The sequence below is a fragment of the Oryctolagus cuniculus genome, chromosome 1, assembly GCF_051225735.1.
Source record: "Oryctolagus cuniculus isolate XC-2025 breed Fujian yellow rabbit chromosome 1, ASM5122573v1, whole genome shotgun sequence".
NCBI classification, from domain to species: Eukaryota; Metazoa; Chordata; class Mammalia; order Lagomorpha; family Leporidae; genus Oryctolagus; species Oryctolagus cuniculus.
The window spans coordinates 103,322,266-103,350,055 of NC_142867.1; the positions used below are offsets into that span (position 1 = coordinate 103,322,266).

The 27,790-nt window shown below is 40.5% G+C and overlaps 1 protein-coding gene across 1 annotated transcript in view; it reads left to right on the top strand.

The window, feature by feature from the left end:
- Positions 1-405: 405 nt before the first annotated feature.
- POU2AF2 (POU class 2 homeobox associating factor 2) overlaps positions 406-27,790 on the top strand; it is a 38,532-nt gene continuing 11,147 nt past the window's right edge. The window contains exons 1-2 of the mRNA XM_008261670.5: positions 406-526; positions 10,310-10,419. Coding sequence (XP_008259892.4) covers positions 517-526; positions 10,310-10,419 — 120 coding nt within the window. The 5' untranslated portion in view covers positions 406-516. The remainder of the gene's footprint in view (positions 527-10,309; positions 10,420-27,790) is intronic.

Here is a 27,790-nt window from a genome sequence, read left to right on the forward strand (position 1 = left end):
TGGGATTTCATCTACACCTAAAAAAATCCCCAGGATTTTAAAAATCATATACCTATAACCTATGTATGACAGGCACAGTACCTCCTGGGAAGTAGGGGCTTTTTTATCCATATACACTGGTTTTTAAAAATCTTTCTAAAAATTAAAATGATTGAAAATGCTGTTGCTATTCATAAAACAAATAATGGATGCACTGTTTCCATAATAAACATTTAAGAGGGCACGCTCCCGATGGAAACTCATTGTTACTGAATAAAAATCTTGGGGCGGAAAAAAGTACCTTCATATATAATCTACATTGGGGATGCAAATTGTACAGAAACAGACACCAAAGGATTTGCATTTAATCAAATCTAAAGCAAGTCATTTCAGAAGCATCACTACCGTGTACAGAAGACTTCCCCACCACGATCAGGCTGAGCTTTCTGGGAGACCAGGATTCCTTTCCAAAGAGTGGACGCCATCACCAGAGACCAGCGCTGCTGTCAAGAAGGACATTCACCAGAACCATCCAAAATGGAAAGTGGTAAGTCGATGTCAATTAGGACAATTTTTAAAACACAGCAGTAGTCCTAACTTTTATTTTTGATACCATAGTCATAACATGAAGCAAAGGTAAAGGAGAACTATTACTAATTCTGGCTAGAATATACAAAAATGTAAAAACAGCATAGACCAGAGGACAACTACTTAGAGCTTCTGGTAACATTTTCATAATTCTAGTCACTTTCATTACTAATTGCTAGATTTAATTTTGTCGCACAGTGTATTTTGGTGCGATCCTGAAAGATACCTTAGTAGAACATTATTTTCATAAAATGAGGACTTGAAGATGAATACATTATTTTCCGTATACTGAAATTTTATGTCAAATGGGACGTAATTCCAATAAACCCTCAATCATAAAAAAAAATTGCAGAAGAATCCACACTTATGCAGAACTGGAAATATCTTTTATTCATGCATCTTGCCATAGGGTCTTAGGCTAAGAAGGAAGATAATATCTATTTACATACGACAAGGAAGAGCCTAAGCTGTTATTTCATGAATTCAAACTATATAGAGAGCCTCACTGGTTTGTTCATCCTAAGAATACAAATGTTACTTTCAATTTAGGGTCAAATCTATCTATTCCAGAACAAATTTGGGACTTAAATAAGTTAGCATTTTAAATGTTAATAAATGATGACAGAAGGGATATTTCAAAAATGTCTTTTAAAATACCATGAAAGGAAAAATTATTAAGTGCTGCAGCTTTTCAAAGTCTGATCTCAAAAGATAAGCAGATAGTAAGAACATCTGCCTTCTGCAGCATGGAATTGGTGATGAGCTGTAATACTGTTTTCAGATCTGGCCACGAGGCTTAAAAGGTAGGAGAACAAGGACATTAGGAGGGGGTTATAGATACCTACAGTGTAGGCAAACCAAATTTCCACAGAATCTTAAAATGTTAATTAATTTGACCTTGCAACTGTAAAACTTTCAGTCTTTATTTCAAGCATAACATTTCTTAAGTACTATTTATTATTTTTTGCTTAATAGTCTTTGAATGTTTCCTGGTTTGTTGACAAACTTGAACTTGCAGACTACATGTTGCCATTTCTTGAAATTCTCCTGGAGGTTTTCCATAATAAAACTGATATATCGTCTCCCCAGATGAGAAGGGCGACTACAATGCTGAGCTTCAAGTGCCACAGAACTAGAATGATTGGTTCCTAGGTGGGCTTCTGCCTTCTCAGTGAAAGGGCTCGGATCTCTAGCAAGGCAGTTTCAGCTGGGCTAGTGGAGTCAGAAGAGAGACCAACATCTTCATGGGCTGGCACCTGAGCCAGACGGTGGCCCAAATCATGAGGCTACCACTGGACCACTCCATAATGCATCCTTGGTACTTCCCTGACAGGCAGAGGATGGGACAATGGAAGCTGAACATCAATAACCCATTATCCTGGATTTTTATTATGCTCTGTCTTGAGCGACAGTGTGTCTATGTTCCAGTATCATGAAGGACCACAACTCAGAGAGACAGCATATGCCATCTTCCATTGGCCATTTTCCAGTCACAGAACTCAAAACATCAGATCTTTTTTAAAGTTGTGGCGTGGTTTTAGTTTTCTCTTTTTTTATTTAGAACTATGTGTTTCCTTTCCTTCTGTCACAAGCACCTGCTTAAAAACTCTAAAAGTTTAAAAGATAGAAAATGAATCCCACAAAATATCATCAAATATAGTAAAATAAGATTGGGCTTCAAATAACTATTTATTATTTAATAACTAGAAATAATTTAGGATCACCCGCATTTTAAGTATTAAATCAATTCAGAATAATTTTCAAAAAGCAATATTAAAGCAACAGCAACATTAAATCTAATACAGACCAAATTCTTCAAAGAAAATAAGAATAAGGAACAATTTGCTGCATACACATATTTACAACCCTATAGTGCCAAATCATTTTTTTTTTCCAAATTCTAAAGGGTAAACCAATTCCTATTGATAAATTTGCTTGTGCTTTCTCTCCGGAAACACATGTCTTTGTTTTCTCAACAACTGATCTGAATGCAAGTTTGTATCTAGAGTATTTGAATAAAAACTCTTAAGCTCTCTTGGTTCATGCAGGTGTGGATTCTTTAAATAGACACAATGCACAGGGAAAAAACAATGTTTTGGTGTAGGAACACTGTCAACAGTTTTTAACTCTAGATAGCATCCTTCTCCAAAAGAGAGTAGGGTTCGTTAAGAAAGCTTGAGAATTCTCAAACATGCAACAAATTTTCCAGGTTAGATTTTAAAGAATCTGTGCTAGGTTCCAATGCTTCATTTAGGTTTATTTTGAGTCCCCTACTGTGCTATTGTAGAGTGCAGATCCCACTGCCTTGGAGCACGAGCTACCCTCCTAGCTCTGCCACTGTGCTCCCACAAAGCCCACAAACGGGGTCTCATTCCCCCTCCTGTGAAACTACTCCTTCCCACATTCTAAAGTCCCTTCCTTCCCAAACCCTCTGTTCTCCCTCACTGTTGTTTTACTCACCTTCTCCAAGGCATTTTATTTATTCCACAAGTATTTACAGAGCACCTACAAGGTGACAGATACTTGAACATCAATGAGGATTGCTCTTTCTCCACGCCCCCTCTTTAATTTCGCTGATGCACCATTCTGGTACATTCCTACCTTTCTGCCAGTATTTCCCTAACCCCTACATGTTCAGTCCTTCCCTGGCCTTTTCTTCCTGTTGGCATCAGAACAGCAGTCACTGATCAAGGCTCAGCACATGGACTTCCGGTCTTTTCTTACTATAAATGCTTCCTTGGAGAGCTGTACATTTTAAAGATGTTTCTTGGATGCACAGTCCTAACCCAGGTCCAAGTATTCAGCCTAACTACAGGAGATTTATTTTATTATTATTATTATTATTATTATTATTATGCCACCATAGCCTCAAAGTCAACACATTCAAAACTGAAATCTTTCCCCAACTTTCCACCTAGTTCTTTTCCCTGATTTCTTGAGTTCTCTTCTTAATCATGGTATTCTTTTCTGGGGGGTGTGTGTGTGTGTGTTCCCTGAAAAATCTTAAATCTGTGCTTCCCATTCCCCAGCTAGTCTTTATCATTTTCTGCATTTTTGCTCTTCAATCCATTCTAGAATCTATTCTTAAATCAATCTTCCAAAAATTCTCCCAGATCTCCCACAAATATGATAAAAGTCACAATACTCTTCTGTCTAAAACACTGAGTTGTTTGCATCACCTTCCACATAGAGTACATTCCTGTGATTCACAACATTTCAATGACAGATTGCACATCCATGGTCCCATAGATAGGAATGCCCAGTGACACCACAGCAGTTTGCGTAAGTCCACTCTGGAATGCTTGCACACTAATGAGGTCTCGTAACAACATGTTTCTCAGAACTCAGCTCTGTCATTAAGCAATGCATGACCACATAAATTTTAAAGCCAGATTTTTAAGACCTTCAACATTTCCATTATTCTCAATCAAAAGAAGGCTTTCAATAAATACTTACTAAAAGCCTACTAAGTGCCAGGCACCAAGATCTAACAGAGAGTAAAAACAGACACAGATTCCCATCCTCACAGAGTTTAGGTGCTATCAAAAGGTGGGTAGGTGATAAACAAGGAGCCCACTAACTAAAGAAATCACAAAGGATGTTATAAGGTGACTGGTGCTATATAGAAAGAAAAGGTAGAGCAGGAGAAGGTGAGGATGGTCAGAAATGTTCCATGGGGAAGATGCAACTTTTTAAATATATTCCCATTGAGAAGATGATATTTGAGCCAAGACTTGAAGGAGACAAAAGCATTTAGTCACATGGATAATGGAGGGCACAACATTCCAGAAAGCAGATAAAGGTAGCCAATGCACAGGTCCTGGGGCAGTAAGTGCACTTGGTGCATTTTAAAAACAGTAAGCAAAGGGAAGTCTTAGGAGATGAGAAAAGAGGTTATCAGAGAACAGGGTCGGGTCACGTGGGGCCATTGTAAGGACTTTGGGGCTTCCTCTGAGGAAATGGGAAATCATTATAGGATTTTGAGCAAAGAAGTGATGCAAAAAAAGAGGTGATGCAAACAACTCAATGTTTTGGACAGAAGAGTATTGTGACTTTTATCATATTTGTGGGAGATCTGGGAGAATTTTTGGAAGATTGATTTAAGAATAGATCCTAGAATGGATTGAAGAGCAAAAATGCAGAAAATGATAGAGTTAAAGACTAGCTGGGGAATGGGAAGTGATTTTTTCCAAAGAATCATCCCAGCTGCTGTGTTGAGAATAGACTTGGGATAGGAGGGAGGAGGGAAGAGAGGAAACCAGTTAGATGGCTACTGCAGTAATCTACATGAAGTGACCATAGATTAAACCTGGATCTTAACAGTGCAGGCAAAGAAAAATCACCAGATTCTGGACCTATTTGGTAAGTAGTACCATCAAGTACTCCTAAAGGCTGAGCTGTTAAATGTGAGAGAAAGGGAAGAGTCAAGGATGACACGACAGCTTGGGGACTGAGCAACTGCAAGGCTTCAGTTGCATTCGGCGGAGTTAGGGAAGGCTTCAGAAATAGGAAATCGGGAGGAAAGAATGAAGTTCCTATCTAGACAAGTGGAGTTTAGATATCTACTGCATATCAAGGTCTAGATGAATGGTCAACTCTAAGTGCCAGGTCTGAGCTGGGGATATGCACTTGAAGTCCATCTACACAGAGATGGCATTTAAATCTAGGAACTCCAGTTATACCAGTTCCTTACCCCTTCTGCACTGCCATCGCTCCTCCCTGCCTCCTTGCTTTGCTTGTGCACACCTGCTGTTTACAAGGCCTTCTCCCTCCCACCCCAACTATCCTACCCTTCTCAATCCAACCTGAGTTCCCTTCCTTCCCACAGAACTTTCATCATGAATCCAAAGCGTATCTTTCCCACTCTCCCTACTCTTATTTCTCTCACTAAATAGGATCTTTTTGAGGGCATCTGCTATATGTTCTCAACTTAGTTTTCAGCCCCTGTGGCATATAACTCATACTTTGCACTAAGTTGGTGTCAACTTGTACATAAAGCTGATTCCTTTATAATAAAACTTCAGAAGTTTTGATCTCATTATTTGCCATCTCATGAACTATATTCTTCTATTAATCATCAGCTGGTTATGTCTTAAACTTATTTAGATAGGATAATCTCCCCTAGGGTTTTTGGCATACACACAAAGTACAAATTGCTAATTCAGATCCAAATTACAAATTAAAAGGCCCCTTCAGAAGAAAGCGAATCCAAGGTTTTCTATAAGCACACAGTTTCCAACCTGGACCCCTTCAACCTCAACCGCCTCCTCCTTCTCAGACTTCAGTCCACACCAACAACTGATCACTCAGCTGTTTCCCTTCCCGCCCAGCCAGGACTGCCCAGGTTAGAGCCAGGGCTAGTTCCTCCAACCTCCTCCACAGGAACCTTAAAAAGACCTTACTCCTATGGATGAGAGATCATCAAACAGCATGTATGAATAAACTATGCATGGATTTCAATTTTTTGCCCCAAAATAAACATCTTCTAATTCTACCTTTTTCATGCACTTTTTGAAGTCCCTTGTATATCCAGAGTTTTCAAATTTGAGGAACATGAGAATCACTGGGAGGGCCAGCCCACGCCCCGGAGGCTTCTGACTCAGTAGTTGGGGTCAGGCCTCAGGCTCGCCATTCCTAACAGTTCTCTAGCCAGTGCTGATATGGTTGGTCCTGGTTGGTCCAAGGATCACCCTTTAACCATTGAAAGACAATCTCCCTTGCACTTACTTATCTGGTTTTCATCCTGCCTCACTCTGGCCTTTCGTATTTGAGTGATTCTCCTACTCCAGTTGCTCCACTTAGAGCAAAGCTTTAGTCTGCAATGCCCACCCCACCCCCACATGCTGCCCTTCTTTATTCCAGTCTCAGAGGTTGGGGCTAGTTCGTATCCTTGACTCCAATGCCATTCTTCCTCCACAAGACTTTCTTCCATAATTTCTTGCTTCTTTCCTAAATGTTTAATCTTTCCTTCTGTCCTGTTCATATACCCCCAACTCTCTCCCACTCAAATACGTAAACAGATACAAAAACACAGCACAGCTCTCCTGGACGCTGCAATTCTCTCCAATTCTCATCCATTCACTTTCTTCTTTGTTTCATTCAAACTTCACACGTTAGTTTGCCCTCCTTACCTCCAGCCCTTCCACTGACATCATTACCTCCTTTGTAACCACTCCACACTCCCAAAATCATTCCTGCTAAGGTCAAGCCCAACCACTGAATTGAAAGAAAAAGATGCTTTTCTGCCTTTTCTGGCATAATCTTCCTGGACCATTCTACCCTATTTAATACTTCTTCCCTTCCTGACAGCTGTTCCCTGAAATTCTATGATGTCCATTCCCCTGGTTTCTCCTGGTTCTTCTCCAACCAATCTTCCCAGTGTATCTTCATAAGGTTATGTTCTCCTCCTCCCTCCAGTGTGAATGCTCCTTGGGCTTCCATCTTGAATCACTTAGTCCAGAGCTTCCCAATGAGTGGTTCAGAAGTCAGGGCTCTCCTCAGCCCCTAGGAGTAGCCTGGCTTGTCCATCCCAGAGTTTCAGACACATCATTGTTGTCTGTGTGTGCCAGCACATGACCAGCTCTCACATGCTCCCCCTGAGGGATGAGCTTCTCTTGCCTGGTTTCATTACCATCCACATCACGACTGCTCTTTAAGCACATGTACCCGGAGCAGTCCTGTGGTGGCGGAAACTTGAGAATTCCCCTTGAATCATCCCTCGCCTTCGCCTCCCACATCTGAATAATTTCCACATCTGTAGAAGCCATCCCCGCCCTGCTCAGACCCCATTACCTCATGCCTGAATTATTCTAGAGTCCTTCTGACTTATCTCCCTACAGCCTTGTGATTCTCAAATTCTCCTCCTCGCAGCTGCCAGAAAAGTCTATCTAAAATGCAAATCTAACCACTCTCTCCCTTGCTCCAAAGCCTCTGATGATCACGGCTGAGAGAGTGAAGTCCAAACTCCTTCCCCATACCAGGAATATCATGATGGACCTGTCTCCCTTCCCAGCCTGCCTTCCTGCCACTTGACCCTCACACTGTCGCTCTGCTCTGACCCATGCTGTCCTGTACAACTGAATGTTCTTGCCCACTCTGCCATCACTACCCCACACCTTGTCCTCCAATCCCTACTCAGGTGTCTCTTTACCACCTGTGTTCCTCCCTGCCCCCACAAGGAACTGGTGCATTCTGTGTTTTTTCTGAATACATTTTATTGCACTCAGAGTATTTGCATTACAATTATCTTTCAATATTTCTCCCCTAGTGAGAGAGCATGCTCTTTTGTAGCCCAAGTTCTGACACACAGAAAATATCCTACAAATACAGGTACACATCATAGCCTTAGGTTTCCCCACAGTTCTAGAACAAACACTCAGATTTCTCTGGAACAAACGAGGTCATGAACCTTTATATTTCAGGTCGATGTGAAGGAAATGCTCCAAGCCTCTACATATAAATGATTCCATGTAGACCAACTCTGCCAAAATCAGACCAAAAGGATCATTCAAATAGTTTTGTTTTTGCTGAAATCAAATTACATATGGCTTTATTTGAATTAAATAATGCATTGCTTTAGAACCTAGATTTTTTTCCTTCATTTTTATACAGGTGTTTTATATAATACTTGGTAGTTTTCAAAGCATTTTCATATGCATAGCTCACTCTTTATTTAAAATCTCTGAAGATAGCTAAGAAGTAGCATATCCACATCACACGGAAGAAAATGGAGCTGAGCGATTGTGATGTTCCCAAGTCAGTGATTAATGTGTAGCTGAGCACGTACTGACGCCTAGGCTGGCCCTTCCTATACCAAACACACTGCTTGCCTCTGGTTGTAGTTCTAATTTCTTCCTTTCTTCCTCCCTTTCATTATTTTTTATAACAGAATTTGACTCAAATTTTAGACTATCTTTAAATTCAAGCAAATTAGAGAATATTTTTGGTTTTATGCTTCATACAAAAATGCATTAGTATACTCTGCCATAAACCCTGATGTTGAACTCTGTTTCAGGTGAATTTGTTGATAAGCAGCAAGACCTCAACTATTTTTCTATTATTTGCATTTATTTGAAAGGCAGAGAGAAAAAGAGAGAGAGAATCTTCCACCCATTCGTTCATTCCTCAAATGCCTGCAATAGCTGGGGCTGGACCAGGCCTAAGCCAAGAGTCGAGAATTCAGTCCAGGTCTCTCACATGGGTGACTGAGATCCAACTACTTGAGTCATCATCTGCTGCCTCTCAGAGAACACATTAGCAGGAAGCTGGGACCAAAAGTAGAGCCAAGACTCAAACCCATGCACTCCAATATGGGATGCAGACATCCCAAGTGGTGTCCTAACTGCTGTACCAAATACCTCCCCCAGTAGCAACATCCCAGTGAAAACAGTGTGAAGCCATCCAACCTATTCCAGAATTGTAAAATATCCTAAAACCCCTCTGGTTCTATCACTGGTTCAGGGCTTATAAACTTTCTGAAATAGCACAAGCAAAAAGTAGGCAACACTTCTTCTTATTATAAGGAGCTCACTATCCCTAGAAGAAATGTTGACAATTTTAGACCCTTGGAGAAATGTTTTTTCTTTTTCATTTCTCTATAATTTCCTCATAGTGAAAATAACAAATATTTATATTTGTTACTGTTACAAGCTGACTGAAGTAGGATTCCAGCTCTACTGCTTATCAGTAGCTATGAACTCTTGCCGAATAACTTAGCCTTGAACCTCAATTTTCTCATCTGTAAAATGCATCAAATGAAATAATACATATAAATTGCCAAGCACTATAATTTCTTCAGTAAGTGCATGTAGTAAGTACTTAAAAATATTTGCTAAATGAATGAATAACTCTTCTCTTCTCTTTGACCTAGTTTCAAAATACAACTCTTGGAGTTGAATCACCAAATCTCCAAAAATAAAATGTATTTACTTAGTGAACCAGTTAGATAACAAAAGGCTTTCTTCTGAGGAACACAAACTTCTTAAAACAGTCTACTTGGGGCCAACATTGTGGCACACCAGGTTAAGTTGCCACCTGCAACACCAGCATCCCACATGAGCACTTGTTCGAGTCCAGGCTGTGCCATTTTCAATCCAGCTCCCTGCTAATGTGCCAGAGAAAGCAGTGGAAGATGGACAAAGTACATGGAACACTGCCACCAACTTGGGAGATCCAAATGCGGTTCCAGGCTCCTGGCTTCCGACTGGTCCATCCTCGGCCATTGCAGCCCCTAAGGGAGTAAACCAGCATGGAATATCTGTCTTCCCTTCGCTTTCTCTCTGTAACTCTGCCTTTCAAATAAATCTTCATGAAAAGAAAAAAAAAAAAAGTCCTATTGACCTGGTCACCATTCATATCAGGTACAAAAAAACTCTCTGTAAACTGAACCATGCAAATGTTTTTCCTTGCATAGTAAGAAGCATTATTTCAAGTTGCACCCAATCCTTTAGCTTGTGATTAATGCATAAATTGTAAATCTTGATACAGTAAAGAACAAAAAAACAAGGCTCTTTGAAGAACCGTTATGTAGAAAATGGAATAGTGTTTCTTCCCCTTAAGCAGAGATTGGATGAAGCTATCAAGAGCCAGGAGATTGGACTCTTTGGAAGCCTCTTCGAATTCAGTAATTCTATTATTCTAATGAGGAAATAGCATCATGATTACCAACCCTTGAATATGTCCCTCAGTAGGTTAACCTAATTACTCCACCCATATCTGACTGCAACTATTCCATTTGCTTAAGTCCCAGGAGACTACAGCAAACGCGTGTACCAGGGGGTGAGAGTGAAGCACACAGTCAAAGACCTCCTGGCAGAAAAACGGTCCAGACAGACAAGTAACTCAAGATTCAATGTAAGTCCCAACTTAATATATTCTGAAACATTCGGGGGTTTAAGTTTAGTCATCTGACCTCTTCCTTGATCCCTACACCTATCTCCCATCTTCTCAGTCTACTATTGTCAAGAGAAGATCCCTCCTTCAACTGGAACACACTATATAATTATTTTGATTTTTTCCCCATGATGAACAATCTGTCCATACAAAGCATACCTATTGATATCTCTTTTCTCCCACCTAGTGACACCCATGTTTATCCTTGAACTTATACACCCACTTCTGTCCTCTGCATTCTCATCTATGCTATACTGGCTTCCATGTCCTTTTTCTGAAGAGTTTTTATATCCCTACTCACCTGCTATTGATTATATGTCTTGGAAACAAAAGTCATGTTCCACTGTAACTGTATGTCATATAAATCACAGCAAACAAATGCTAGCACTCCTCCTGACAGAAAAGCCTGGACAAAGGGAAGGGATGTCCAGAAAGGGGGTCATGGCCCTGCCAGGAACAAGTTCTGTGACCCTGGAAAAGTCGCTTTACTTCTCTGGCCTGACATGAAATGAGCCGATCAAAACGGGTCCCTTTCTACTATACAAATCTCTGACTATTATGATATGATAGCACACGTGTTAGCCATCAGTGTGTGCTCCAAGAGCTCTGTGGTTGTACTGGCTGGCTATACCAGTTAGTGGCAACAAAAAAAATGACAGGTCCCAACTTTCTCAATTTTCCCAGCCCTAAATTAGCAAGGGCTCAGTTGGGTGAGAGTTACGCTGACCTTCAGCCACATGTTATTATAAACTTGATAGAGATAACTCGGGAAAAAAAAAATCCTCTCTGTAGCATGCAAAATCAGGTCTTAAAATCCTAGTAGGAGATGCCTTGAGTCTAAAACCTGTATCTGCCATCTGCGTCTTCACAAATAGCTTTCTCTGTGCCTACAACGTTTAAGCAGTTGCATTCAGATCTCCAAAAGTGCTTCCAGAATAGTGGTAGCATTTAGCTAAGAAGATTGGGATATGACTATCTCTTCTATTAGGTAAAATACAACAACATGAATAGCAGGATTCCATCAGACATCTGCAGCTGAAGAATCAACGAGACAGCCATGTACAGGAGCTAACTCAGTGGCCAATATACAATGGGTACTAGCTCCTCCAGTCTGCCTGCTGAGAATACTGACAGCATGTTCAACAGGACTCTAAAAATCAAATTCCTGGGACATGTTTCAAGAGAACCAATTCCTGATTCAGTTTCTTCCTATTAACATCTTCTATCTTACACTTCCTCTGATCCTTTCTTTTAAGTCACCTCCTCTTTTCTAATTCAACAAATGGAGATTAGCTGATAGAGAGAAATCTTAATAATTGGCTCATTGTCTGTTCCTAGTTTAGTCTTTCTCATAATGCCTGCTTCAAATCATCTGGAGTTTGTGTTAAAAATATTAATACAAACTGAGTTTCTTAGAGACACACATACAAATGGAGAGAGAGGGAAAGAAAGAAAGAAAGGGAGAGAGAAAGAGGATGAGAAGAATATGCAGAGTCTACTGGAAATGAGCCTCAAATTCAAGTGGAACTAATGTATGTTAGTAGAACAAATGAAGACTTGCACAATTACAACTACAGACTGAACTGTGAAACCTGATCAGTGTTCCAGGCAAATTATTAATTGGAAAGACAACAGTCATCTACAGGGATAAGGAACAGAAATTATATCTGCCCATTGTGAATGAATCACAACTCACACCTTAGTTTTCATGAATACAAATGAGAAGGCACTCTATCAGAGTTAGGTACAGAATAAAAGCAATTGTAATGAACAGGGAGTGAAATTGACATCTTGAGATCTGATCATTGGCCATACCCCCTGTCTATACTCCTGAAGACAGTGGTCTCTCTACTGTCTGTTAATTTCTTTACTTACTGGAGGATTAAACTTGTGATTATAAAGTAAATTGAAAGTATGTATGAAAAGAGAAATAAGAAAGGAAGGAAGTGGAAGTGTGAAAGGGACAGAATGAGGATGGGACGTAGTGTTATGTTCTTAAAACTGTATACGAATACACAAAATCTGCTCTCTTTAAATAAACAAATTTTTTAAATACAAGTTCCATAAGAAGCACGAAGAGGGGTCAGCATTGTGATGCAGCAGGTTCAGTCATTGCTTATAACACCAACCTCCCATATCAGAATGCAAGTTCAGGTCCTAGCTTCTTTGCTTCCAAACAAGCTCCCGGCTTGTGTGCCTGTGAAGGCAACAAATGATGGCCCAAGTGTTTTAGCCCCTGCCACCCATGTTAGAGACCTGAATGGAGTTCCTGGCTCCTGGCTTCTGCATGATTCAGCCCTAGCTATTGCACCCATCTGAGGAATGAACCAGAAGATGGAAGATCAACACCTCTCTCTCTCCCTCCCTCCCTCCCTCCGTCTCTCTCTCTCTCTCTTTCTCTCTCTCCCCAATGCTCTGCCTTTCAAATACATGCACACATAAAAACACAAGAAGGCATATACACAAATGATGAATATATTTCTTTGAAAATGTACCTAATATTAGGGTGGGTATTTGGTCTAGGCCACTAGTTAAGATACCCATGTCCCATATTGGCTGACTTCAGCTTCCTGCTAATGCAGACCCTGGAGGTAGTGGTGATGGCTCAAGTAATTGGGTTCCTGCCACCCACATGGGAGATTCGGATTGAGTTTCTGGTTCCCAGCCATTGTGGACATTTAGGGAATGAACCAGGAATTGCCAGTACTATGTGTGTATGTGTGTATATGTCTAGGCCTCTCAAATAAAAAATTTCTTCCTCAAGATATATAACTATCAAGTCATAGATTTTGTTTTCTATTTGTGTTAAACTTTTACTTTTTATAAAACAATATTCATAGAATTAATAATAAACCATATTATTAATTTTAAAATGCAGATTCCTGGGTTCTGTCCCATATCTATCAATGTACCTTTATTGAGTTGAGGCTAGGGAATGAGCATCTGGTCAGTTTTTTTACAATATTCTTGGGTGATTTCTTTGCACATTACTTTTGAGAACTTTGTCACTGAGCAAAGAACAAGCGTCTGAGCCTCACACACCACAGCCAAGCTACTATTGTTGGACCAGTGAAACTGTTATAGAGGAAGTGTAGTACATAATTTCCCATGAAATACCAAATAACACTGTGGAAAAGAAAAATACATTTTTAAAAAGATTTATTTATTTGAAAGGCAGAGTTACAGAGAGGCAGAGGCAGAGAGAGAGAGAGAGAAAGAGAGAGAGAGGTCTTCCATCCACTGGTTCACTCCCCAGATGGCTGCAATGGCCACAGCTGCACAGATCCGAGGCCAGGAGCCAGGAGCTTCCTCTGGGTCTCCCACGTGGGTGCAGGGGCCCAAGGACTCAGGCCATTTTCTACCGCTTTCCCAGGCCACAGCATAGAGCTGGATTGGAAGTGGAGCAGCCAGGACCCGAATTGGCACCCAGAAAAAATGGGATGCCGCCACTGCACATGGTGGCTTCACTCACTATGCCATGGCGCCTGACCCACACATTTCTTAAAATGCAAAATCATGTAACAGAACACTAGACTGAATGCTGAAGACAAAAGACCAGCAGCATACCCATGGGATAGAAAGGCTGTAATAATATTTGTAAGGACAGTTTAAGGGCACTTCCTTACAAATTATTTCTTGATCGACACACCAATCTTGTGAGACTGATACTTACATGGTTTCCCATTTTGCAGATAAATAAGCTGAGAACAAGAGAATTGTTTCCAAGCTGCACATTAGCAAGCAGAAGGTCTTCTGATCCCTAATTTTATACTCCATATTTAAAGGGAAAGATCAATGCAGACTAGAATAAAAAAATATCTGAGACATAAAAAGAAGGAAATCAAAAAGAAAGAGAAAACATATTATGCAGAAAGGACTTTTAGGAGTGCACACTGAAGCATGGTGGGTTGGGCCACATCTTGGGATGCCAACATCCCATATCTGAATTCTGGGATCAAGTCAGCCTCCACTTCTTTAAAAAAAAAAAAAAGATTTACTTATTATTTGAAAGGCAGAAATACAGAGAGAGAAGGAAAGAAAAAGAGGGAGAGATCTTCCATCCACTGGTTCACTCCCCAAATGACCACAACAGCCAGGCTGACACCAGAAGCCAGAAGCTACAACAGGTCTCCCACATGGGTGCAGGGGCCCAAGCATTTGGGCCATCTTTTACTGCTTTCCCAGGCCATTAGCAGGGTTGGCAGTGGAGCAGCTGGGACTTGAACCAGTGCCCATATGCAATGCTGACACTGCAGGTGGAGGCTTAACCTTCTATGCCACAACGCTGGCCCCTGGCCTCTACTTCTGGCCCAGATTCCTGCTAATGCACCTGGGAGACAGAAGATGATGACCCAAGTACTTGGGTTCCTGCCACCCATTAAGAAGACCTGGATGGAGTTCCTGGCTGAGCAGGAACCACAGAACATCATGTTAGTGGAGGATACTGGGGTTCTCACTTTGGGAGTAGAGCTACTTTTTCAGAGCAGTGTACGTGGAGATGAGTATAATGTCTCAGATAAGTGCAGTTAGGGAAGCCATCCATTAGACATGTTCAAAACTTGCAAGTGACAGTATGAGTAATGACCAGAGAAGGGCATAAACACATGTTGTTAGGCCAAAGAATGGACCTCCCAGACCTCATGTCAAACCCCAGGGACCTGAAAATGTTGCCTTTATCTGGCAAAATATGTGACTAAGTTAAGGGTTGTGCACCGAGTCCCTCACTGAATCACTTGTGTAGGCACTCAGTGCAAATATTCATGTCTCTGTAAGAGGGGGTTCTCCGAGAGAAAATACAGAAGAGAAAGCACACAAAAGAAGAGGAGGTAATGTGACCGCTGAAGCAGGGGTCTGAGTGATGAGCACACAAGTCATCAAATCCTGGCAAACACCAAAAACCGGGAGAGACAAAGATCAGATTCCCCCCTGGAGAGTCACAGGAAGCATCTCCTGCCGAAACATTGACCTTGGACTTCTGGCCTCCAGAACTGTAAGAGAACAGACTTGGATGGTTTTAAACCACCCTGTCTGCAGTCATCTGTCACAGCTGTCCTAGAAAACTAACACACAGGCATTATGGAAACTGTCTTCTTGGATATGTATACTTCAGGAAGTATCTATCTGATGCCAAATTGCTGCTTTCTGAGAATGCTCGGATATGTTTATGCAAGATCATGTTGATCCATCTTTGCCACAATTTCCTTCAAGAACATCTGCTTCTGATACTATGAAATGTTTTTTTACATCTTTGCAGTAGGAATGAAAAAAAAAATCCCTTGCATCAAAAGAAATTTTCACCAAAGACTGGAAATTAAAACCACTTCTATACATTTTAGCCACAATCCTGTGGTTTCACAACTTCCATTGTATATATCTATTTCTAAATAATGGTTTTTCATTTTTTCTTTCTCAAATTTCCCTGTGTTATTCTTTACTAGTCTACTATATCTTCTGCCAAAATATGTAAATATGATTCATCCACAAACATTTAGTACCAAAAATATATAATTAGACTCTTGATTGCTGCATTTTTCAATGGCATTATTTCTACTGAGTTCCATAAAAGTTGATCATTGAATTTTTAAAAATAGCATCACAAAATTCAATAAACTCTCTATTATCTATGGAGAAAAAAGAAGCAATAAGTCTAACAGCCACAATGTTTCAGTTTTGTTTTGAACTTCAGTGGATGATTGAATTTTCTAATCAAGTTTTTCTTAAGCTATAATAAAGATTCATTTTAAATCACTGAATGTACAACAGCTGGCATAAAAGGAAAAATTTTATAACCTGCTTCCTACTTGAGTAGGAAACAGAAATCAGAATTAAAGTTATAGGAGAGGTAGGGGACTTCCCACGCAATATAAGAGGGATTAGGGGTCAGTATTGTGGCACAGTGACTTAAGCTGCCGCCTGCAACACCAGCATCCCATATGACCACATGTTCAAGTCCTGGCTGCTCTGCTTCTGATCCAGCTCCCTGCTAATGTACCTTGCAAGGCAGCAGATGATGGCCCAAGTGCCTGGGGCCCTGCCACCCACATGGGAGACCTGGATGGAGTTTCTGGCTCCTGGCTTCAGGCTGGCTCAGCCTTGGCCATTATGGCCATTTGAGGAGTGAACCAGTACATGGAAGAATGGAAGATTTCCTCTCTTTCTCTCTCTCTCTCTCTTTGCCTCACCTTCCCTCTATCCCTCTCTCTCCCCCATCTCTATCTCTCTTTCTCCTTGTCACTCTATCCTTCAAATAAATCTTTAAAAAAAAGCTTAAGTAAAATAAAATTATGAGGGAAGAGGTGGATGGGATGCAGCAGTAGGGAGATGAATAAGGGACCTGAGAGTGTGCAATGATGAGCTGCTTGATTCATGGGCACAGTGATAGTTCTCCTGCTCAGCTCATTCACCACAATACTGTAGTCAGGAACAATAAGGAAGTAGATATGAAAGTTCTTTCAAGTGAATTTTCTACATCAATGTAAGGAAAAGTAAGGGAAGAGTTCTGGTTCTATTTTTAGAAAGTCTACACTGAGGGAAATGTTAAGGAGATATAACCTGAGTAGTAAATTATGTACTTGGAATATATCGGCCTTAAATTTTACATTTTACACATACACCAAAATCTATTTCCATATTTCTTTTGTACCCATCTGAAGTGCTTGTATGTCAAAACATTATACTTAGAGTTATTTCTTTTTTTCTACTTTTTCCTAAGTCCTTATATTTAAATTAATGCTAAAATCTACATCAACAACATATGTGAGAGTTTTCAAAAAGTTCATGAAAATGTGTATTATGAAAAAACTATGTGCAGTTTTCAAAAATTCTGCACAAAAATAAACCTGTGTTTTAATTCTATTTTCCACAAATTTTTTGAAGTATCTTCATAAAGGATGAGGCCAGAGTCTCAGCTGAAGTTCTTGGTTAATAACCTTTCCTACTTATTTTTGAAAGGAAAACACTGCACGCAATAGAAAGAAGGATGCCATTGTACATATTTGACTGGAAAATGTGGAAGAACGGAAGGTAAATGAATGCCATATACTGTGTTTATGGCACAGAACAATTGAGAGTGTTTGATCTTTGTTGAGAGGTGGACAAGCTAACTGTAGAGCAGATGTGCTTGGCTGTCGTCCATCACGTCTGCTAGTTATACATCCAGCTGCTGCTTTGCCACACCAACTATGTGCACACTGAGTTGTCCAGATCTGTGATGTCCAAATCTGTGATTTGCATTTAGATTTCTTGCGAAGTATTAGGCAGGAAATATGTAATTGGAAACTGTATCTCATCTAGTGTTCCCCAAAACTTAGGAAAACACACCAAGACATCTCTCTTACACCCAAAGAGGAACTTCTTTTGGTTAGTCTATTTGAAATGCCCCTTTTGATCTTAGAGGGTACTGGGCACTTCCCCTCTTGTCTCTGGGCCTCAGTTTCTGTCAAAAGTAGTTAGACTACACCTCATTTCAATATTTCTCTCATTTCAATATTTATTTTTAAAACTCAAACTTGAAAATGCATCTCATCTCTTACCTTCATTTTTGCTATGTGTGTCTCAAGCATTTCCATCCCACTGTTTTGGATTTAGAATAGGTCTGTTTCTTGGAGAACTCACTAGTACCCGACCTGAAGCATCTTGGAGTTGATGTTTCAGATCACACCATCACCTGGAAAACCACAGCACTTAGGTTTCCCAAAGCTCATCTTGTCTAAGACACAGGCAGCACAGCGTGGTGAAGAGTATGGATTCTGCATCCAGGCGATCTCACTTCAAGTCAGTTCTGCCACTTCTCAACTGGGTGATGACAGCAAAGTTGCCTGCCTTTGGTGTTAAAAGAAGATAATAATATGCCTTGCAAGGCTACCATAAAGGTTATATTTCAAAATTACCAAGGGCTTAGCATATGGTAGGTACTCAAGTCAATACTGTTGCTACTCAATGCTTATCTCATGCAAGGAATGAGGCTGGTTAGAATTCCAGATAATTTAAGAAATTCAGTGCCTTGAAGAAGCATACAGTTTAATTGTGGGAGGAGAAATTATCCACAAAATAAGTGGTTAAAAATACAAAGATGGCTTTTCTCCTGATGCCAAAAGAGGGATGGTCATTAGCAGTGCACACTACGGAGGCTCAAGAGAGGTGAACAAAGCATAGACAGGGTGAGTGGAAGCAGACTTCTGGGAGGAGGATGCACTTGGGCTAAGCTTTGAACAAAGAAACTGACTCAGGTGAGCAAGCAGAACACATAGGGAGGAAAAGCCCAGGAGAAAGGAAGTGCTCTGTCCATCTGCAGCGGGTGACCCAATGTGGTCAGCAGGGTGGAGAACTAAGAGAGGGTTGGAGGATCTACATTGCGTATAACCCTTATATTTTCATTCTAGGTCTTGACTGTTAAGGTCTACCAGATATTCTCCTCTGCTCCCAGAGCTCCCAGAATATTCTTCTGCTAAGAAACTGCTGACATTGCTCTACACTTGCTAGCATGCTTAAATCTCTCCCTCAGAGGGCTAACGCCTTGCTGTTTTTCTGTTTACTTTTGGGTCCTCCAGCTCATTAAGAGTGATGGGGTAACAGAATGCTAAGAGTCTGCCTCTACTTTGGATAAGTTCCCAGGAGTGGGATAGCTGGGTCAGACGGTAAATCTATTTCTAATTTCCTGAGCAATCTGTTTCCCATAATGGTTTTATTGGTATATTGGCCTCTTCTCTTAATAAGAGATAATGAAAAGCCTTTATTTACCTTTAGGTTTAGTTTGTATTTTCAAAATAATTTCTAGTGCTTCATGCTGTCTTCATAAAGATCTTGATTATTTAGAAAAAAACTGAATCATCTGTTTGTAAGTTCTAAGGGGTTATTTTCTTCTACTATGTAACCTTCTGTATTTGTCTTTAAAATTTTTTGGCATTTCGGTTAAATAGATAACTACTGTTTCACAGTGAAAAAAATGTTCTAAAGTAAAAAAAAAAAAAAAGTTTTAATTTAAAAAAACGTGAAGAGCCTGCATCTCAGAGTCAGACAGATGTAGGCTCTGACTCCAGTGCATGGGAAGCATCCAATTTCCCTGGGCCTCAGTCTCCTCCTGCGTGAATGTGGACAGTGACACTCCCGTAGAAGGAGGCACGACAGTGAAACCAGAGCATGTGTACCAAGCACCTGGTGCAGCACATGGCACACGGCAAGTGCTGAGCAAAAGGCAGATTTTATGGTTTTTATAGAATCGGGCACATGGCACGCTTGATAAATGTCACAGCAGAGGTGTGCCTCACTAAGGCAGATATGCACTCGATTATGGAAGCTCTGGAGAGCAGCCTTGGCACTTAGACATTCCTGTTCTCAATCTATAAATTCTCCCATGATGTAAGTAAATTAACCAGGAGAAAGGCCACTGGGTAACTATGTCCGGTTTGATACATTTATAGAGTGACTGAACAAAACAACAAAACAGTGGAAGCAACAGCTAGAAGCCCCATTTAATACTGACTCAACACCACCAGCCTCCTCCACACTGCTGGTCAGCAGGGCTAGTCCTGAAGTTCTCCCTTGGGACTGCTATTCATATAATCTCAACCACTCCCATTCCGCAGTCCTACATAGCCAAAGCTCAACCAGTGTTGGGTAGCAAACCAAAAGCTGCTTATCCAACATGGATTGCCATTTTATGAAAAACCCAGCTTCAAACGACAGGAAGAAGCAAACAAAACCTCTAGTATTTTTATCAGGATTTGCTACTAACAAGCAGTGTTACTTTCTTAAGCTTTCATTTCCTCCATTTAAAGGGATTTTATGAGCCATACATATGGGAGATCGGTGTTTATAATACACCCATAAGGTCCCTTTCTACAGCTGTTTCTCTTCCTTACTGCTTCTCTTCCTGAATCAATAAATTTTCCCAGACCTCAGAACATGTTCCACCCATTGGCACCCCTACACCTAATCCCCAAGACGAACCTATCTTTATTCTAAGGAAGATAAGTCCCCTTTCCTCTATTTCATCTAGAGTTTTGCAAGTTGAGTTTTCAAGAAAAATAGGGAATGGGAAATTCACATGAAGCACAAGGACGATGATATGGCCCACAAATGCCCCCACAGGAACTTCCAATATCTGTTAGAAACAGGCATGGGCAGTACAGTGGAGGTGACTATCAGGCCTGGTTCCTTTGTCTTTGTTTTGATTCCATCCAGGATGCATAAGAAGCAATATAATAACAGCTGTCATACACTACTGGGCTCTGAAATAGAATTTCATAAATATTCTCATTTATCTGCTTTCAAGTATATTTCATTTATCGATAAGAGTACAATTGACTTAAGGAGGTTGCACTGATACATCTATTTTTCAGGTGAGGAAAAGGAGGATCAGGGTGAAAGTAGTAGAGTTTACATGTGGGCCCAGGTTTATAGAACACCAAGTCTTTATTTCACTCAACAAATTGCCTTCTAAAACTGGTGTTTCCAGTCCAAGGAAGGACAGGCTTTGGAGCCATCACTTTGCTCCAGGTCCTCCTGCACGGCTGCCATATCACACTTCAGGTATCACACACATTGGACCCCAACTATGCCTTCTTCTCCGTCCTGGCCACATGTTTCTCTCCATACCTGTTCTTGCAGTGCAGTCACTCCTCTGGGGGTGCCACACCCTGCCTTATCCATGACCAGCATCTTTCTGTCCTGTTGCACCCAGACGTCTCAGAACCTGCTAGAATGTAGCCTCTCTTTGTCATTCCCCACTGTACCTAGTGGCCCTGGTCTCATGGGGTTCTCCACTTCCTGAACCATAATCAGAGTTGCCATTGACTTTGTAGGATCCTCTTTCCTGCTCCCTTGGGGAGCACTAGGGCCAACATCACACAGTCATTTTTATTTTGACCTTTGCTTCTTGCCTGAAGCTTATGCCATGTCTTTTGATGAAGGATGATTTATTTTCTGAGAATTGCCATGTTGATCAAAGAGGCTGGTATCTACAAGTCCACTCCTCGGGCTGGATGTAGAACGCCACTTCTCCCACTTAAGAAAGCAGAAGCCATACTAGCTCTCTTTGAGGCCTGGAAGAGATTCCTACACAACAATGTATCTGCTGTCCTGGGTGACCTCCTTCAAGGATTAACCCTCAGGATGTCTGGAGTTCCTCATACTTGTAAACATGAAAACACCTGCTGCATGTTCTTAATAAATATAAGTCACTAAAGGAAGAAGGGGTAGTTTTCTTGTGTCCTTAGCTTTGTATAGATGTACGAAAAGAACCAGAGCAAAGGAGACCACCAGAGCCCTATTTTCTAGCTAGCAGGCACATTTTTAGTAGTCATGCTGAGGACAGGTGGAACTATTGACTAATATAGTTCATGTATTATAATTTTAATCAAGCTATATATCCTAAAATCTGCTAAAACTTGGGATAGTTTATATATTAGGCTACCTCTTTGGCATTCTAATGGCGGTGCTAAACAAAAATGAAAAGGACAAAAGAAAAAGCATTAGAATCTAAATAAGCCCACAAACTGAATATTCATGCCTTAAAATTAGGACTTCCTAATTGCAGTCATTATAGTATCATCCCACCCAAGAATATGACACATCTATGGTGTACGCAGAATCTGTGGTTGAAGGAAGGTCAGCTTTGGACTTTGGCAGCTGAAGCTCTGCGGATCTGGGGTGCAGAAAGTCAGCACCACTGCGACTCCTGGGAATTCTCTCTGATTTCTTAATAGTTACCATAAAAATTATTCTCATCTCTTTAAATCTTATCAACTGAAGTTACCCTACAATATGTCCTGGCTTTACTACAATCACCTTGCTTTCCTGGACATGCAAATGGTCATCAGATGGCCTAATGTATGTTTTCTTGCTTTATTGTATTATTTTCTTCTATTTTTCCTCTATTATCTTTATTTTTGTTATATTTTTAGGAGTGTCTGTTGTTCTCTTTGATTACTAAAGCTCTTAGGAAAACTGCAGTTTTTCTTTTTTCTTTTTTTTTTTTTTTTTTTTGACAGGCAGAGTGGTCAGTGAGAGAGAGAGAGAGAGACAGAGAGAAAGGTCTTCCTTTGCCGTTGGTTCACCCTCCAGTGGCCACCACAGCCGGCGCACTGCGCTGATCTGGAACCAGGAGCCAGGTGCTTCTCCTGGTCTCCCATGGGGTGCAGGGCCCAAGGACTTGGGCCATCCTCCACTGCACTCCCTGGCCACAGCAGCGAGCTGGCCTGGAAGAGGGGCAACTGGGACAGAATCCGGCGCCCCGACCAGGACTAGAACCTGGTGTGCCAGCGCCGCAAGGCAGAGGATTAGCCTAGTGAGCTACGGCGCCGGCCATGGAAAACTGCAGTTTTTCTGCACTAAATACATTTCATTTGCCCGTGACACTTTTTTCTGAATTGCCAGTAAAAAGAGTCATTTCTTATGTGTAATTTTTGCAAGGTTACTACTGATCAAGGGAATCAGCATCTACTTTAGGAGTATATCCCACCACAGCTTTTGCCCACACTCACAGCACAGTGCTTTGCATATCACTTGTTAATGTGGCCAACTAACCCCCTACATGAGCCCAGAAAGAATCAAAAAAGAAAAAAAGATTTTCTGAGCAGGCAATGCCTTGTAAACTGAAAATGCCAATGTTTGAACACAGAGGTACACACTATATCCATGGCATTCATTTGAATGAATGTTTTATTATTTTCTAAGGCCTTCTAAATGGCCCATTGTCTGACTTTAATTAGCCCACTGTCCTGCCCTGTTTAGAAAACTGAACCACATTTTCAGGGCTTTCCATGTTCTCCACCCTACCACCTGTTCCTTCACAATCACAGAATTTTTTAAGATAATAATAATAATAATAAAGGCAAACCTTTTGCAAGGAACTTATTTTTTCAGCTGTTCTATTGGTTCTGCAGGGTTTTTTAAAATGTCATGAAATTTAAAATAATCCCTGGTGGTGAATTCTTTCATGCAGCTTGCGAAAATAATCAGAGCTTGCAGTGCAACAGCCAGGGCAAGTCCATCTGGCAGGGCTGGAGTGCTGCAGATTTCTGTTCAAGTGCATCCCTGGGACTCCTGTTGTTCTGCCTTAGCTACATAAATACAAATAGCATTCCAAAGGCACACCAAGATCCAGGGATAAAAAATACTTCTCATCTTGTAACTTAGGCAACAGAAACCACTTTCTCATAGAGACACCCTGGATGCAATTTTGTGCCAAGCAGGAGAGTTTTTTAACCACGTGAGCTTTCCAAATGACTTAAAATAGTTCATGTCCCAGAAATTTAAAACACTTAGAATCATAGCTTTCTAAAATTTGGAGATCTACAATAAAGATTTAAGACCTAAAGACTATGTATTTATTAGCTTAATTAACGAGTTGCTTTAAATTCAAGAGAATATAAAATGACAATCAGAACTAAAGAATATAAAGTGAAAAGTAGAAATCTTCTGAAGTGTCCTCTGCCCTATTCAACCCAGGAGCCCCCACATTCAGCTTCACATGCATTCTTCCAGAATTTTCCATCTATCAGAAAAAAACTTAAGTTGCTGCACAAACAAGTCGATGAAATCAAAATATCTGTTAGATAATTATATGTACTATTACAAAAAAATGGATTGACTGTTTTCACAGTAAACTCCTTTCCCTGAGGGAGCATGTGAACATGCCTTTTAGTCCTCATTTTACCTCTACACATGGCAAAGCCTTAAGAAAATTACTTGATCCTTTTATGCAATCAGTATCATCCCTACTGTTGCCTGATTGATGATAAGGGAGAGAAGGTGCACAAAGCCAGACCAACTCTCTGTGAGATATTCCCCCTATACATTTGGTTTTATAGACACAAGGTAACTGTTTTGATGATATTTGTTTCAATATTCATTTCTCAATTAAAATTTTTTATTGGCCCCTACATTGGACCTATATAAGGTACTGTTAAATTAAATCATTGAAGAATGTAGGGTTTGCTTTTGTTATGTTTTGTTTGCAAAAAGGACAATATGAGGGTGACTCTGCAGTCCCCTCTGTACACACAGATACCAGCAAGAAGAGTAATGAAAGAGACAGAGAGAGAGAGAGAGAAAGGCCTTGGGAATTGTCCAGCTCCCAGGACAGGTGGCCAGCAGCCTTCAGGGCCTATGGGCAAATATCAGCCTTGCTAAGATACATTCTCTAAAAGGACACCAAATAGAAGTGGGTAGAAATGTCACTTGCTGGCCTCCTGAATTCCCAGCCCTGCCAACACCTGGTCAGATCCTCATCACTGGGTCTCTATTTCAGCTCCAAGAGCCCACATTCTCACCCCCACCAACCACTTCAGACCCATCGTTTCAGCAGCAGATTCAGTTTTCTATGATGCCATTTCCATCGCAACTAACTGCTAAGAGACTTCCGAAGGATCACTGCCTGACACCAGACCAGGCTCCTTAGCTCTGCTCAGAAAAGCCCTTTAGGACCTGGCTCCTGCACCATCCTCCTGCTTCTCTTCAGCGTTCCTGTCTTCAGGCTTCCTGCTTACATTTCCCTGTCTCTGATAGGCTGTTCAGTGCATCGGAGCCTTTGCTTTTCTCCTTGATGACAACATCCCTTAACCTAGCTGCTTACTCATTTCCTTTCATCCTTCAAAATCAAACCCAGACATGACCTAAGTTAGAATGTGTTCAATCACATTCATGCAAGGCAGGAAATCACCCTCATCCCTCTCCTCCTCCTAGCCCCTACTTTTCTCGCTGCACTAAATTATGGCTAGAGTAGATCTAGGTTAGAATCCTGGCTATGTCACTCACTAGCTTTGTGACCTTGGATGAGTGCTACAGAGTATCTATTAGCTTCCCGATCTATAAACTAGAGCTAAAAACTTATAACAATGTATCTCATTAATTAATGGAGAAAGTTTACTGAGATAATGCACATAAATCCTTTAGCATTATAGAGTATGGAAAGCACACTCCTTGTCACTAAAAAGCATGAGATGCAGTCACACACATGCATATGTAAAGTATCTGAGTGAGTCTGGCAGGAAATAGGTATCAGGAAATGCTGGCAGTCCTTGCAACCTCAACCCTTATTTATATGACTGCACTAATTGCATAGTGAAAGCGTGTGTTGTCCAAGAATAGAAGCTATGTTTTACCCCTCCTTGTATTTCTGGAAACTACCACAACCCTGAAGCATGTTCAGTATACAATATAACTCTAGTCAATGAAGTGACACGTCTGTTCCCAATAAATCACCTTGCTTATTATTCCTTGATGAACAGCTGTGTTTTCCCATCCTGGTGATTGACTTACAAAATTCCTCCAACCTGTGAGCTCCTCCTCTCTGTACACTCTCAGCCTTCAGTACACAATTCAAATCCTCAGCACATTGATTTCCCTCTTTTCTGACTTCCAGTTTGTAGAGCATAAACCACACACCTTGAGACTCAGTACAGACAGTTGGATATCATGAGCTACTTTTTCCTGGGCATGTCCCCATCCAATACTTGTTGCTGCATAAGAACCCCTGCCCCAAATCTTAGTAGTTTAAAATAGTGATTTATTATTTCTTCTGGTTCTGTGTGTTGGCTCATCTCCTGGGAGCTCACTCATGCAGGTACACCTAGCTGAAGTCTTAGCAGGGCTGGAGGTTCAGAAGCAGGTCCCTCGTCTATCTGGGTAGCTGGTGTGGCTGGCTGACTCGATATGCCTTCACATTGTTGCTCATCCTCCAAAAGGCTAGACTGGCTTTCTGTTGAGAAGGCAGAAATGCAGTATTTCAAATATTTGAAGGTAAAAATGTGCATATCCCCTGGTGACCTAGACCCTGAAATCCACACATGACTTCCACCAGGTTTTACTGGTCAAAACGAATCCTGAGGCCGACCTAAATTCAAGGGGTAAAAATATAGATGCCACTTATTAATAGGAGATGCTGCAAAGAAATTGTGGCCATATTTAATTGATCACAAATGACTTCTCTCCCTAAAGAGATTAATCTATGGCCTTTGGTTGCATTTTCTCTTAGGTTGCAGTTTTTTTTTCTAATATCTACAAAATGCAGCACTGTTCCCTTTGCATCAGAGGTCTCCAATAAATTCTTGTTATCTGTGATTTGATTGAGAAAATATTGCATAGAACTTGCCTGCTGTGTTCACATCAGGTCAAAGAAGTATAAATTTGGTATTCAGGGAGTCTTGGGTCTAAATCCTAGTTTTGTGACTCACTAGACTGGTAATCTTGGCCATGTTACTTAATATCTCTGAAGCTCGGTTTCCTCTTAGGTAAAACTGGGATGAGAAAACCTGCTTTACACTAGGGTAGCATCATGTAAGGTACTGGACATGGTGTGCTTGCAACTGCAGCTCCTGTTCATTATGTAATATTTTTCTTGTTTATTATATATATAATTCAGAAAAATGACCCACAGATCAAAACCTGTTTCAAGCTTTCTATTTCAAAAATAATAAGATTTATTAGAACATGCTTGGAATAATTTAGTCAACATATTAACATTTTACATCCACCAATATGTCCCTGATTCTGCTACAATCTTTCACACTAAGTAAGGCAACTAATTCTCCATGCTCATGTTTTTCTGGGGAAAGAGTATTCCATCTAACAAAAGAACTCATTCAAAGTCTGTATTAACTTTCAGCACTGATTTTACATTCATTCCAAAGTTGGAAGAAAGTCATATGACCTCTGGTGAGTCTACATTCAGACATTAAAATGTGATGTGAGAGTGTTCAACATAATATTATCAGCTCTTACTGCCTCCTCACTATACATAAGATGACCATTAACTTAAAGATATTAAATGTCTAAAGTACTGTGACTTCCTTGAGGAGAGGTACTACTATTCACAGTGGGTGTAACTGTTATATAAGCCTTAAGTTTAAAGAAAAACATGTTGAACTATGTAATTCAAGTTAAAAAATGAAATTATACAGCAACATGAAAAATGTTATGCTAGCAAGAGATCTTAATCCTCACTATATTTTAATATATTCCTTCAACCAGGTTGGAACCTAAAAATATTATTACAGGGTCATAAAGACGGCTATGAATATACTCAAGGGAAACTCTTAATGTTATCACTTCACTATCTTGATGACCTATTAGTTCAAATTAACTTATTTTCATGGAGGGGCTTTTGAGACAGCTGTGAGGCTGCTGAGTTAGCTACAGGAAGTTGCACACTGGCAAATCTCATTCAAATATAAACCTCTAAATTTGGCTACCTGGCATTGCAGGATCCTGTTGTTTGCAGTATGCAAAATAAAAATTATATACCATCTTGCTTGGTCAAAAGTTAGGGCTCTTCAGTATTATCTCTAGGGAACTCATAGAATGAATAGCAGCTGGTGAATATAATGAACAA